Source organism: Pelodiscus sinensis, chromosome 1, assembly GCF_049634645.1.
Source record: "Pelodiscus sinensis isolate JC-2024 chromosome 1, ASM4963464v1, whole genome shotgun sequence".
NCBI lineage: Eukaryota > Metazoa > Chordata > Testudines > Trionychidae > Pelodiscus > Pelodiscus sinensis.
Genome location: NC_134711.1, coordinates 142,365,168 through 142,379,542, shown reverse-complemented (window position 1 = coordinate 142,379,542; position 14,375 = coordinate 142,365,168). Strand labels below are relative to the sequence as shown.

General features: G+C 45.8%; 2 protein-coding genes across 4 annotated transcripts in view; one reads left to right on the top strand and one right to left on the bottom strand.

The window, feature by feature from the left end:
- RABL3 (RAB, member of RAS oncogene family like 3) overlaps positions 1 to 7,433 on the bottom strand; it is a 32,915-nt gene extending 25,482 nt beyond the window's left edge. Inside the window, exons 1-2 of one of the 3 annotated variants that reach the window (XM_014578481.3) lie at positions 7,270 to 7,433; positions 5,099 to 5,190 (exon numbers count right to left, since the gene is read on the bottom strand). In XM_014578481.3, the coding sequence (XP_014433967.2) occupies positions 5,099 to 5,190; positions 7,270 to 7,405 (228 nt within the window). In that variant the 5' untranslated portion in view covers positions 7,406 to 7,433. Of the gene's footprint in view, positions 1 to 5,098; positions 5,191 to 7,172 lie in introns of all 3 variants that reach the window. The other 2 variants (XM_025189594.2, XM_006132907.4) reach the window with 2 other exon arrangements.
- A 52-nt stretch (positions 7,434 to 7,485) lies between these two features.
- GTF2E1 (general transcription factor IIE subunit 1) overlaps positions 7,486 to 14,375 on the top strand; it is a 100,295-nt gene continuing 93,405 nt past the window's right edge. The window contains exon 1 of the mRNA XM_006132906.2: positions 7,486 to 7,624. The gene's annotated coding sequence lies outside the window, so the exon portion shown is untranslated. The remainder of the gene's footprint in view (positions 7,625 to 14,375) is intronic.

The following is a 14,375-nucleotide window of genomic DNA, read 5'->3' as shown; positions in this document are numbered from 1 at the left end:
GGGCAATCAACTGGTTTTCTGAGGTGTTTGTACACTAATGCGAGAAGCCTGGGCAACAAACAGGAAGAACTAGAGGCCCTGGCCCAGTCCAAGAAATATGATTTAATTGGGATAACAGAGACTTGGTGGGATAACTCGCATGACTGGAGCACTGTCATGGAAGGGTATAGACTGTTCAGGAAGAACAGGCAGGAGAGAAAAGGAGGAGTTGCACTATATGTAAGAGAGTAGTATGATTGCTCTGAACTCCAGTACAGAGGGAGAAAAACTTGTTGAGAGACTATAGGTTAAGTTTAAAGGAGTAAACAACAGCAGTGATGTTGTGGTTGATGGCTGCTACAAGCCACCGAATCAGGTGGATGAGGTAGATGAGGCTTTCCTCGGACAACTGAGAGAAGCTTCCAGATCGCAAGCCCTGGTTCTCGTGGGGGACTTTAATCACCCTGACATCTGTTGGGAAACCAATACGGCAGTACACAGGCAATCCAGGAAGTTTTTGGAGAATGTTGGGGATAACTTCTTGGCACAAGTGCTGAAGGATCCAACTAGGGGCCATGCGCAGCTTGATCTTCTGTTCACAAACAGGGAGGAACTAATAGGGGAAGTAGAGGTGGGTGACACCTGGGAAGCAGTGATCATGAGATGGTAGATTCCAGGACCCTACCAAAGGAAGAAAAGAGAGCAGTAAAATATACACCTTGGACTTCAAAAAAGCAGATTTTGACTCCTCAGAGATCTGATGGGTAGAACCCCCTGGGATGCTAACATGAAGGGGAAAGGAATCCAGGACAGCTGGCAGTATTTTAAAGAAGCCTTATTGAAGGCACAGAAAGAAACCATCCCGATGCATAGCAAGAGAGGCAAACATGGTAAGAGACCTGACTGGCTTACAGGGCAAATCCTTGGTGAACTTAAGCACAAAAAGGAAGCTTACAAAAAGTGGAAACTTGGACAAATGACCAGTGAGGGGTTTAAATGTATAGCTCAAGAATGCTGGGAGGTTATCAGGAAGGCGAAAGAGCAAATGGAATTGTGACTGGCTAAGGATGTGAAAGATAACAAGAAAGGTTTCTACAGGCATGTTAAGAAGGTGATCAGAGAGGGTGTGTGACCCCTATTGGATGAAGGAGGTAACCTAGTGACAGATGATGTGGGGAAAGCTGAAGTACTCAATGCTTTCTTTGACTCTGAGTTCACAGACAAGGTGGGCTCCCAGACTAATGCGCTAAGTGACGCAAGATGGGATGAAGATGGGCAGCCCTTGGTGGGTAAAGAACAGGTTAGGAACTATTTAAAAAAGCTAAATATACACAAATCCATGGGTCCGGACTTAATGCATCCGAGGTTACTGAGTGAGTTGGCAAATGTCATTGAGGAGCCTTTGGCCATTATCTTTGAAAAGTTGTGGAGATCAGGAGAAATCCCGGATGATTGGAAAGAGGCAAATGTAGTGCCCATCTTCAGAAAAGGGAAGAAGGATGATCCAGGGAACTATAGGCCGGTCAGTCTTACCTCGGTTCCTGGAAAAATCATGGAAGGGATCCTTAAAGAATCCATTTTGAGGCACTTGGAAGAGAGGAAAGTGATTAGGAATAGTCAGCATGGATTCACAAAAGGCAAGTCGTGCCTGACCAATCTGATTAGCTTCTATGATGAGGTAACTGGCTCTGTGGACGTGGGAAAGTCAGTGGATGTGATATACCTTGACTTTAGCAAGGCTTTTGATACCGTCTCCCACAATATTCTTGCCAGCAAGTTAAGGGAATGTGGATTGGATAAATGGACAGTAAGATGGATAGAAAGATGGCTAGAAGGCCGGGCCCAGCGGGTAGTGATCAACAGCTCGATGTCAGGATGGCGGTCGGTTTCTAGCGGAGTGCCCCAAGGTTCATTTCTAGGACCGGTTTTGTTCAATATCCTTATTAATGACCTGGACGAGGGGATGAATTGCAACCTAAGCTAGGGGGAGAGGTAGATACGCTTGAGGGCAGAGATAGGGCCCAGAGTGACTTAGACAAATTGGAGGATTGGGCCAAAGGAAATCTGATGAGGTTCAACAAGGACAATTGCAGAGTCCTGCACTTGGGATGGAAGAATCCCAAGCATTGTTACAAGCTGGGGACCAACCAGCTAAGTAGTAGTTCTGCAGAAAAGGACCTGGGGGTTACAGTGGATGAGAAGCTGGATATGAGTCAACAGTGTGCCCTTGTAGCCAAGAAGGCTAATGGCATATTAGGTTGCATTAAGAGGAGCATTGCCAGCAGATCCAGAGAGGTCATTATTCCCCTTTATTCGGCTCTGGTGAGGCCACATCTGGAGTATTATGTCCAGTTCTGGGTCCCCCGCTACAAAAAGGATGTGGACGCATTGGAGAGGGTCCAGCGGAGGGCAACCAAAATGATTAGGGGGCTGGAGCATATGACTTATGAGGGGAGGCTGAGGGAGTTGGGTCTGTTTAGTCTGCAGAAGCGAATAGTGAGGGGGGATTTGATAGAAGCCTTCAACTTCCTGAAGGGAAGAGGATGGAGAGAGGCTGTTCACAGTAGTGGCAGATGGCAGAACAAGGAGCAATGTGGTGGGAGAGGTCCAGGTTGTGGTGGGAGAGGTCCAGGTTGGATATTAGGAAAAACTATTTCACTAGGAGGGTAGTGAAGCACTGGAATGGGTTACCTAGGGAAGTAGTGGAGTGTCCATCCCTAGAGGTGTTTAAGTCTTGGCTTGACAAAGCCCTGGCTGCATTGATTTAGTTGGGATTGGTCCTGCCTAGAGCAGGGGGCTGGACTTGATGACCTTCTGAGATCTCTTCCAGCTCTATGGTTCTATGAGTCTATGACTAGTCGATGGAAATTCTATCGTCTAGTCGATAGGCACTTCCGCATTCCTCCTTTGAAATGGGGCTCTTGTACTTTTCAAAGGAGGAATGCAGAACTTCGCGTACAGCCCTAGGCCAGCGGGAAGTCTCGCTGACTCCGGGCTGCAGGTGGCATGCCTGCTTTGAAATGCACAAGAGTCCCCAGAAGGGGCTCTTGTGCATTTCAAAGCCATGCAGCCCAGAGTCAGTGGGGGACTCAGTCCCATGCTGACCCAGGCTCCATGCTACGCTGCATGCCACTAGGAGCCCGGGGTCAGCTGAAGAATCCCCAGCTGACCTCAGGTTCCGCAGGGCACTTCCCTGGAATCTGGGGTCAGCCGGGTTGTGAGGATATGTCCCTGACCAGGGCTGACCCTGGCCTCGAGTGCTGCCCCTTTAAAATGCCACCTCTGTGTGATTCAAAGGGACAGCCCGCCACACAGCTGATCCACGTATCAGCTGTGCAGCAGCCACCTTAGGGTTTCAAAGCTGTGCGGCGCTGCCACTTTGAAGGACTCCCCCACCCTTTGCTGCCTCTCTCTCATAGAGGCAGCAAGGGGGTGGGGGGAATATCAACTAGTCAAAAGGCTATCCGATAAGCAAATGCTTATCGGATAGTCCACTAGTCCTTAACATCCCTACCCCCAGTGCAGAGAGACACATGGAGCAACCAGCCACTTTGAGAGGCCTGTGGCTGCAGCAGGCAGGGAGCCTGTCTGAGTCTGCAGTGAGGCTTCCAAAGGCTTTGTGGTCCAGTTCTTGCCCACCTCTGATCTAAAGTCTCACTGCAGTGCTGAAGAGCGCACTGCTGTTTCAGCATATGAAAAGATGAGGTTCTGATCTCCTGTGATCATTAAAGGACATATGGTAATAGTTGCAAGATTAAGATTAGCATTGGCGTCCTGGCAAAAATCCAGATTTAATTATTATCTTCAGCCTCTTTAAAATCTCCCTGAAGTTTCAACTGAATTCAGTAATCATCACTTCTCCTTCTAATGTCCAAAGTTTTGCTGTGCACTTTAAAAACAAATGCCAAATTTCTTTTAAAAAAAAAAGTTGGAAAATGTGTTTTAGTATCTTTTGGAACGAAAAATGTTTTTCAGACATTAAGATAGTATCATCACTAGCCTCAGGCAAGGCATGACACTGGAAACAATGAAATATACCCTCCCATGGCCATTGTATGTTTCTCATTATGCCATGTGGATGGTTCCTCATACATTTCTCGATTTCCCAAGCCATTAGCTTCTGCTCTCAGCAGGTGATAAGAAAGAGGCAACATTTCACCAACGATCTGCTCATTAATGATATGAGCAAAACATTCTTATGATATAAACAAATTAAATTAAATCCTTTTCTATGTTTGGCTGACTCCATAAACGTGAAATTAAGCTATATGTGGCAACTGATACCCAGGAAATTCTGAAGAATTGAATTTATTCACCCACTGATACTAAATTCACTACTCAATGAATAATAAAAATCTCTATATATAGTTCAGAGATTTGCGTGTGTCTACAAGTCCGTTTGTTCAAGAACTCCTCCTAAATGGTAACAGCTAGGACCAAATTTGGTAGGCAGGTTCCTCTCATCATAACTTAAACCAAGGTCAGGGTCTGATTGTTCCAGGAAATTTAGATGTGCCTAGAATTCAATTGTTTTCCATTATATGGAAAGGGGGGGGGGGCTGAGTGGAGGAATGCAATACTGCACTGTGACCACTGGGGGGCAGCAAGCACTGAGGACAGCTACACCAGGAAACCAGTGGCCAGCTGGGTATTGGGTTTGTCATCTTGCCAGCCATCAGCCCAGGTAAGCAGCCACCCCCCCCTTCCACAAACCCGTACTCCAAGCCCTTGTCGCCAATGCTAGACTGGCAGGAGCCCCGCTGGCACTGCTGCCGAGGCCACTGTCCAGAGCACTATCAGAGCTGTGTAGCGCAGCCCTGGCCCTTCCGTTGGTAATGAGGAAAGAGGAAACTAAAGATGACAGGTAAACCCCTTCCATTAAAAAACTGACCATGAGATCTTTTAATGTCAATACAAAATAGACTTCAGTGTAAGTATTTAAGTCATCATTTGAAAGACTCACTCATAGCACACTTAGATAGCTTGGAAGTATCTTGGGAGATCTGAACCTTTAACTCTAGAGACAACTGCCCAAACTGTCAAGAGATTAGATGGTTAATTTCTTTTAGCTTTTGAAGCACAGACACATTATTCACTACAAGTTTAGAGTTTCACCTACTCGGACGTCCACCGAGCAGCCCACAGTCCAAGACGGGTTTCCCAACACCTGGTTTTGGCACAACAGATGAACAAGTGAAGACTTTCCAACACCTGCAAAACAAACATTAACTGAAGCTGCATAGTTGGCAATGCATGATCCTTACATTTGACAGCAATACCAAAATAACATTGTGTTTAAATCTCAAGAGGGATGATAGCATAATCTTCGATCTATTTAATAAGGTGGAATAATCTTGGTAAATCAGATAAAAAGGCTCAGCAGTCAAATTCTAAATATAGTACAACTTAATATAAAACAATGTACTCGAGTAGAAATAGTATTCGTACTAAGTATAACTTAAATGGCTATGAACTGATTATCAGAGCAAAGGATAGTGTTCTAGCTGTATTGTTAGACAAAACATTTAAAACTATGATCCAGTGTGCAACAGCAGTAAAGAAAATACTAGTGAGAGGAATACCATGGGTTTCTCTACATTAGAGTGGAAGGTGAAATGTCCAATTCAGGTAGATGTTTGAGCTCGTGCACTAAAACAGCAGTATAACTGCAGGTGCACAGGCTGTGGGATCTGCTAGTTGCCTCAAATACAAGCCTGTCTGAAGCCCATCCTGCTGCCTCTACAAAAAGCCTCAGTGGCACTTCTATTTTACACGAGCTCCACCAGAATACTCACATGCTACCCAAACTAGAAATTACTCCTCCAGCTCCACTGTAGACATAGCCTACACATGAAGTAGTTTGTAAAATTAAGGCTAACTAGCATATGGGCTTTTGTCAAAAGAAATACATAAGTCTGAAGCTATTGTTTATATAAAAACATGTAAGCCACATTTGTATCACAGTATCTAGTGCACCTTATCTGAAGAAAAATATAACTGAATTGGAGAAAGTGCAGAATTAGACACCAAAAATGATAATGGATTAGCAGGTGTTAAAAAGGCAGGGATAGTGCTAACGCTGGAAGTGAAGAGTGGACAATGAGAAAGCGACATAATTGAAGTACTTAAGAATTTAAACTGGGACTTGTTCTAAAATTAAGCTTACATCTAAGAATTTACACCATGCTCATAATTCAGAATATTTCATATGTTAATATAGGCCATAGTTTAACAATCTACTTGAAGTTTCCAGACAGACCAGAGCAAGTGGACATGAATATAAGAGAAAACAGAATTTTACAAGGCCGAGACTAACAGGTGGAATGGATTTTCAGTCAAAGTGCAGAGCCAAACAATGAACACAGGTTTAAGCAAAAATTGGATGACTATGAAAAGTATAAAATTCAAAGCATCGTCCATTCGGTTTGTACTCCACAGTGGCTGCTGTACTTCCCCATCCTCCAGTTGGTCCCGTTATTTTTGCTGGCTTATGAGAGTTTCTTTTGCCTGGAAATATCTGTCCTTCTCTGACTCAACATTTTTGAGTTTTTTTGTAAGCGCCATCAAACCGGCCCAGACACCCCAATGGGCTGTGCCGTACCCCACAGGGCTGCGGGGTGTTTTGACACTAGAGTTGTGTTTCTCACAGCAGGTCCCATTTGCTACCCGGCCCCGGGGACTTAGCAGACTCAGGCTGAAGAGGAGCGGCAGGCGAGAGCGAGGGGGCTGGAGGCGGGCGAGGAAACACGAGGGCGGGCACCCACTAGGGAAGGGAAGGCCAGTGGGGTCTGCACCGTCCTGCCCAACGGTCACCCCCCGCCCCCTTTCCATTCCACACGCGCCTAGGCCCCCGTTTCTGCCGGAGCGGAGCCCTAGCGCTGGCCCGGGCTTTGCCCAAGGGCGGAACGTTCAGAGGAGCCACGCGCCAGAGCTGGGCCACAGCCTACGGGGGGGGTGGGGGGGGTGGAGGAGGGAGCCGCGTCAGAGCCGGGGCACGTGGCAGGGCCCGCGTTCCAAGACAGCAGCTTTGACTTGCACCACTGCGCAAGCTCGAGCCGGATGTCGTTAGCGACGTCGGGGGGCGGAGGGGGAGAAGGGGCGGGGATTTGCTGGGACACTCGCTCCCGTTGCAAGGCACCAGGCGGGACTGCCCCTGTGCGGAGGTGGGGTGAAGCGGGAAACCCCTCACTCACCTGAGTCCCCCAGCACCAGCACCTTGACCCTGTCTAACGCAGCCATCTTACCCTGCCTAGCAACAGTCTCCCGGCACCGCCCCCTCGGACCACTCACTCATCCCATTGGCTGTCCCCTCACTTCCGCAAGCCTCTATGTTGCCGTCTTCGCTTTTGATTGGCAAATGTGGATCGAGGCGGGGCCTAGTGAGCTCTTCAGAGAACAATTGGTGCGCCTTCCTGTCAATGCTCATCGCAGCCGGAGATTGGGGAGCGTCGCCGCCTCCTATCCCCAACTGGGTTGGACCCAACAGGCTCGCGCCGTGGCGAGGGTGGGGGTGCCTCGTGTGTGCGTCACAAAGGTGCGCTGCTGCCGGGCTGGTGTGCGACGAGCGCTGCGTATGACGCGCCGTGACGCAGTTGCCGAAAGCGCCGCCCGGAGACGGAGCCAGTCCGGAGCGGCCGGCAGGCAGGTCAGTCCCGTGCTCTGGCGCGGGGGGCGGTTGCTGGTGCTGCCGCCGCCGCCGCTTTCCGTGCGCTGCAGCCGGGGCGACTCGCAGTGAAATCTTACCCCCCGTTTCCAGGGCCAGGCAGCGGCGGTTCGCTCCCCCCCCGCCCCCCCGCCCGAAGTAAGCCACGTTCTCTGGCTGTTGCAGCCGGACCGAGGCGCGCGGGGGGAGTTAAACGGCGCCGGGGCAGCCCCGCGAGACGCGCCACGTGCGTTGTGCGAAGCCGGCCGTGCGCCCCTCGGGGCAGCGCGCTTCGGGCCAGCGTCCTCGCAACCCCGAGCGCCTCCCTTTGGGCCCCATTGATGCTCCTTCTCAGGTCCAGAGGCTGGTCCTGAGAAGCGTCTGCTGGCGGGGGACCTCTGCCTGGCATCAGGCTCCCCCACCCCCCCCCCGCCAGCTCCTGACTATTCAGCGTGAGAGACGGATCGCTTTCTTCCCTCATCTTTCTGCTTTCCTAGTCGCTGCTTACACCTTGTTCTGCTAGCCAGCTTGCTGGGTAGTTCCAGGTCCAGAACTCAGGCGTTTTGCCTTAAGAATAAAGAATATTCAAAAGGAGATTTTGGGAAAAGTAATGGGGTGCAAGGAAATACATGGTTAGGTTAGAGGAATTATAGAAGGGGGATTTAGGCAGGCTGCTATAATAGATTTGGAGATTAAGTTTAGGAAAAGCACAGCTAATACAGTGGGAGGGGGAACCATCAGAAACAACACACACAATGGCTGTGTCTAAGAGACTGGCAAGTGTTTCCGGAAAATCAGCCGCTTTTCTGGAAAAACTTGCCAGCTGTCTACTCTGGCTGCTTGAATTTCTGGAAAAGCGCTGACGATCTCATGTAAGATCGTCAGTGCTTTTCCGGAAATACTATGCTGCTCCCGTTCGGGCAAAAGTCTTTTTCCGAAAGACTTTTTGCGCAAAAGGGCCGGTGTAGACAGCACAGGACTGTTTTCCGCAAAGAAGCCCCGATCGCGAAAATGGCTTTTGCGGAAAAGCGTCCTGCCAATCTAGACGTGCTTTTCCGAAAATGCTTTCAACGGAAAACTTTTCCGTTAAAAGCATTTTTGGAAAATCATGCCAGTGTAGACGTAGCCAATAGGTGGAAGGAATGCCATAAGAGACTGAGGTGGTGAGTAAATAGGTGGTCTCATATGAGACCAAGAGGTGGTGAGTGATAGAGGCTGTCTACACTGTAAGCTTTTGCTGCAGAAAATATACTAATGAGGGGTTCATTAATATGACTCAGGTTGTCGTTAGCATATTTTCTGTCTGTTGTTTTTGTGCAAAAAGAAGCAGCATAGCTGCTTCCATTTTGCGCAAAACCCCCTTTTTGCCTCAAAAAATCCTAATGCCTCAAAAAAGGTGTAACCAATCTTGCGCAAAAAGGGGTTCTTGCACAAAAAGGAAATCTCCACACTGCTGGTTTTTGTGCAAAAACTGATCAGAAGAGCGTATGCAAATGCAGTGCAAGAAAATGCAAATCTGCACTTCATTTGCAGTGCCTCTTCTGGCAACACTCATAGGCTATGTCTACGCTGGCGGGTTCTTGTGCCAGAAATATGCAAATGAGGCTACACGGCCCCTTGCGCAAGAAAAACCCTCTTGTGTAATGCCTCTACGCTGATTATTTTCAGGAATAACAGCATTGCACAAGAGGGTTTTTCTTGAGCAAGAAGGGGCAGTGTACATGCTCCTTCTGGTGCAAGAGCCTCTTCTGCAAAAATGGCGGCTCATTAGCTATATAGATGAGGCTTGGCGATATTCCAAGCTTAGCCTCATTTGCATATTTCTGGTGCAAGAACCCACCAGTGTAGACATAGCCAGAGTGCAGATGAGACATGAGTTTGCAGCTGCTGAAAAAATGCCTACCTCGGATACCAAATGACAGGACTTACCCTCCCACCTTTCTTGGGATACTTATTCCTATCCCACTTCAACTAACTAGTTCTCTGCTTTTGCGGAAAAACTTGCCAGCTGTCTACACTGGCCGCTTGAATTTCCGCAAGAACACTGACTATCTCATGTAAGATTGTCAGTGTTCTTGCGGAAATACTGTGCTGCTTCCATTCAGGCAAAAGCCCTCTTGTGCAAATGCTTTTGCGCAAGAGGGCTAGTGTAGATAATGCAGTATTGTTTTGCACAAAAAAGCCCCGATCGCAAAAATGGCAGTTGGGGCTTTCTTGCGCAAAACTGCGTCTAGATTGGCACGGACGCTTTCCCGCAAAAAGTGCTTTTGCGGAAAACCGTCCATGCCATTCTAGACGCTCTTTTCCACAAATGCTTTTGACGGAAAAACTTTTCCGTTAAAAGCATTTGCGGAAAATCATGCCATTCTAGACATAGCCCTTATGTTTTGTAGATTCTCCCTCATATGAGTAATGGTATGGAATTAAGACTAATAATGTGCCTTTTCAGCCACCATCGTTTTCTCTTCCTTCTTTGTGTTTATCATCAATGTTCATAAACTGTCATATGCCCCCCCCTTTGTTCTTTAGCTGCACTAAATATTAAGAGCCAGATCATTCCTCATACAATAAATAAGTCAATTCCTTTAGCCTCTTGATTACTCTTGTTGATTTCCTCTGAACTGTCATATCCATCAGTTTGTCAATTTCTTTCTGAGAATGTGGTGCCCAATGCCAAATAAAACGTTCTAGGTACAGTTGCATCCAAGATATAAAGAAAATGAGTTATCTCCTTATCAGAAGTTGTGCAAGGAGAATATACTGAGCCTTTTGGCCTGTATAATGAAATCATATGAGTCTTTAGAAAGGATTCTGAGATGTATGAGAAACATATTACTAAAATAGACCCACCATCTTATTAACTTCATTGGAAAAAATAATTCCACTTTGGTCCCTTAAATTATACTTTTGGTGGAGGAAGATTAGAGTCTTCTGCTGACATCTGCTACAGTGACAGTGTAATTGTGGTACTCTTGGATTCTTATACAGTCCTTAGGAACACATTCATGTACCTTATCAGATTGCTGGTTTTGTTAGTCTGATAATCTGACCTCAGAGGCTATCAATATCTGCTGCATGAGAAATAGACAGTCCCAGCCCCAATAATGAATCCTAGTCAGTTATACAGTTCTGCAGTGATTAGAATACCAGATTAAGAATAAAAAGATCTGAATTCTGCTCTTTGGTTTCTGCTACCAACTGAGCATGGCCTTGAGAAAATCTTTCTCACTCTACTTGTGTCCATATGTGCAAAATGGTGTAATATTGTTTCTCCATCTTTGTTGAGTGCTTTGAGATCAATTAAATCATTTGTAAGGTATATATGTATGTACTAAGCATCGCTGTTATACAGGGTTGGGTTTGCATACATGTGAAAGGATTACTTACTTGACCCTGCAATGTTCAGTTTATACCCTGAAATGTGGGGACTTCTTTACTTTTACATCATTTTATTACCTCTGGCTCCAGATGTGAATTGCAAAATTAGTCAGATGTGTCTAAATTCCAATCGCCATATTGGACTCAAACCACGTTCTTCAGCAAATGCAACAGGTTCTCTACATAATGCAGTGAAAATATTCCCTTCTATTCTAAAATCATACACCATTAGTTTAATTGTTAACATTTGTGTTTATATTGTGAGATGACAGACTTAAAGAAACACAGATCAGTTTCTTTTTATCTTTTCTTTTTTCTTTTTTTAATTTCCACTTCTGCGAAAAGGAATCCTCTAGTAAACATAAATAGAAATAAAGTATGTCGGTTCATCTCACACAATGTCTATAAATGAGACAAAGCAGGAGAAAGGAGGTATCATGATTAAGGATGTGAATGGTTAACCAGTAGGCCTCACCGGTTAAGGGTGAGGCTTACTGGTTCTGGTTAACCGGTGGGGGATGGAGCACCTCCCTGCCTGCCCTGGGTAGGCGGCTGCTTAAGCCCTGCAGGGCCCACTGCAAGCAAGGGCACGCCAGCCCAGCCAGAGTAGCTCCTGTCTGTGGCGGGCTTGGCCTAGTTGTGCTGCACACAGGGCACTCCAGCCAATCAGTTAAGTGGGATTTTACATCCCTTTTTGTGATTGGATTTTAAAAGACTGAGCACAAGGTTTCCTGCAGCCTCCACGAAGTGGCAGTTAGAATGCTGTGGGATTTGAAGGTAGTCTGTTTTAGAAGCAGATTTGCATGGTGATAAATTAGAATAATCTATAGCTCTCAGTCAATAAAAGACAGATAGGGAAGGATGCTCTTTTACTTGGTTCTGAAATAAGCAGCTAGTGGGAATTTGTGTTTGAGGATATATACTGAAGCAACAAATCCTGATTAGACATTTCTATTAATAAATTTTCCTCACTGCAGTTCTGTGGAATCACCTTATTTTCCCTCTTTTTAGTCCTCCTTTATAAAGGAGGATTGAAAAATGCTCTACCTCTTCATCCACTGGAGGACTTCATGCTTATATTCACCAGATTTGTCAAGCCAACAATCAAATTTTGGGGCTCTTGTGTGGCTGCATAAGTAGGATACTGGACAACCCGGGTCATGGAGAGCGAGCGTACCTTGTTATCTGTGTAATGCCAGAACTTTTCATGACAGTTGTCAGAGACTTTTAAAAAAACATTGTCATCATCATGAAGGATAGCCAGCAGCCTGGGGACTAAGGGATTAACTGTACCTAAGCGAGGTAGCAGTCAGCCAATAAAAATGCAGATAGGGATTTCAAACTGGGGAAAAAGGAATTTTTGCGTTTTTCCCTCCTTTGTCTCTGGGCAGTTTTCTCTTCAGATACTGAGGGAGACAGACATGTCTATTTCTCCAAGAAAGACTCTTCACTATCTGTAAGTAGGGTACAATTTAGATTAATCCATTAGGTTTTATTGTTTTATGGTTTGGGAATGGGAATCTGATGTCTGTGCATTTAGAAATGGGTTTTTCCCTCAGCTGTGTCTACATTGGCACGATCTTGCGCAAAAGTAGTCACTTTTGCACAAAAACTTGCTGACCGTATACACTGGCCGCGGTTCTTGCGCAAGTACACTGATGTTCTAATGTATGAAATCAGTGCTTCTTGCGCAAGAACTCTGATGCTCTTGTTCAGGAATAAGAGCCCTCTTGTGCGACTGTTCTTGTGCAAGAGGCCAGTGTAGGCAGGCAACATGAATTTCTTGCGCAAGAAAGCCCTATTGTTAAAATGGCCATCAGCGCTTTCTTGCACAAGAGAGCGTCTATGCTGGCATGGATGCTCTTGCACAAAAGCACATCTCTGGCACAAATGCACATGCCGGTGTAGACGCTCTCTTCTGGAAGAGTTTTTGCACAAGAACTCTTCTGCAAAAGAGTTTTTGCGCAAGATCATGCCAGTGTAGATGTAGCCCTCCTTTATAACTAAGGTTTTGGCCCACGGGGGTTCCCCAATGAGTATATTAATTGGTGACTTTTCCATCTAGTCATTATGCTTGTAACAGGATTATTGTGGTGATAATAAAAGTTCTTTCTCTCTTTTTTTTTTTAATTAACCTGGTATTGGTTAATTTTTTTTGTATCCTAGTTTTACGTTAGGGCTGAGATTTCCCAAGTGATCTCTTCCCTGGTTTGGGCGGTGACAGCGGATTTTTATCCCCAAAATCTAGGTTTTTAAGATTTTGGGGGGAAGCCTTATACCAAAGCCTAGAAAGATAAGGTTTTGGGGTACTTTTGCAGGCCCCCACTTCTGTGTTCATTGTGCCAGAGTGCGGAAAAAGCCTTGACAAACATGGTCCTGGATCTCTGAGTTTTTGATAATGATTACACAAATCTAAAATCTGAATATAACAGATGCGGAAAGCAGGTTGTGGAAGATGAGGAGAGGATTAAAATAAACTAATGTGACTCATACAGTGAGTCAGTTGTAAGTTCTAATATTTGTAAGCACAGACTGAAGTCTAGTGGTTAGGAAAAAATGGAGTTGGGACTTTGAGTTCTTTTTCCCGGTGACTCTCTCTCAACTGGACAAGTCATTTAATCTGTCTGTTTTTCCCTTCTGATACCTTCTGCATACCAACAGCATGAGGCTTAATGACTGAGACCAATAAATATGCAAGTAAGGAATCAGTATAACTCTATTTTAACAACATCAATAATGCACATTCAAATAAATAAGAAGTTACAGGTGTAGTAACCAAATAAAAGTTGGAAAATAAAATTGTCCAGTTTTAAAATAAATATATTTGCTGATCTTGCTGACAGATTGTTGTCCTTAGTTTTTGGCTACAAAAGCTGCTATCCTCACTTTTGTTCTTACCCTGATAGTCAAGTAAAATGGGAAGGAAGATAGATCAGGCATCACTGTCAGCAAATCTGTTTAGAGTTCAGTAGAGTTCTTGAAATATTTGTTGTCGCTGTATATTAGGGATGTGAACCCATTATTGGTTAACTGGTTACACGGTGAGCATCACCCTGCCAGCTCCCCTGTCCATGGGATCCCGCTTAACCGGTTAACTGATTAAACAGAATTTCACATCCCTGTTGTATAAAGGTGAAAAAAGGTTTCATTGCTTGCTTTGCATACCATTGGCAAATTCCTGGGTGGTGGGACTGGTTTGCACACAGTGACAGTTCTTTGCTATGACTGTTGAAGGGCTAGCCATGCATCTCTCGCCTTCTGGTCTCTGAATGCACTCCTTCAGGTGCTAGACCTCATATCTTTACTTCAGCTGTGTGTATGTGTTGGGGGGGGGGGGAGAAATGGGGGGAGTGGGGAGTGGATTCCACAATTCTCC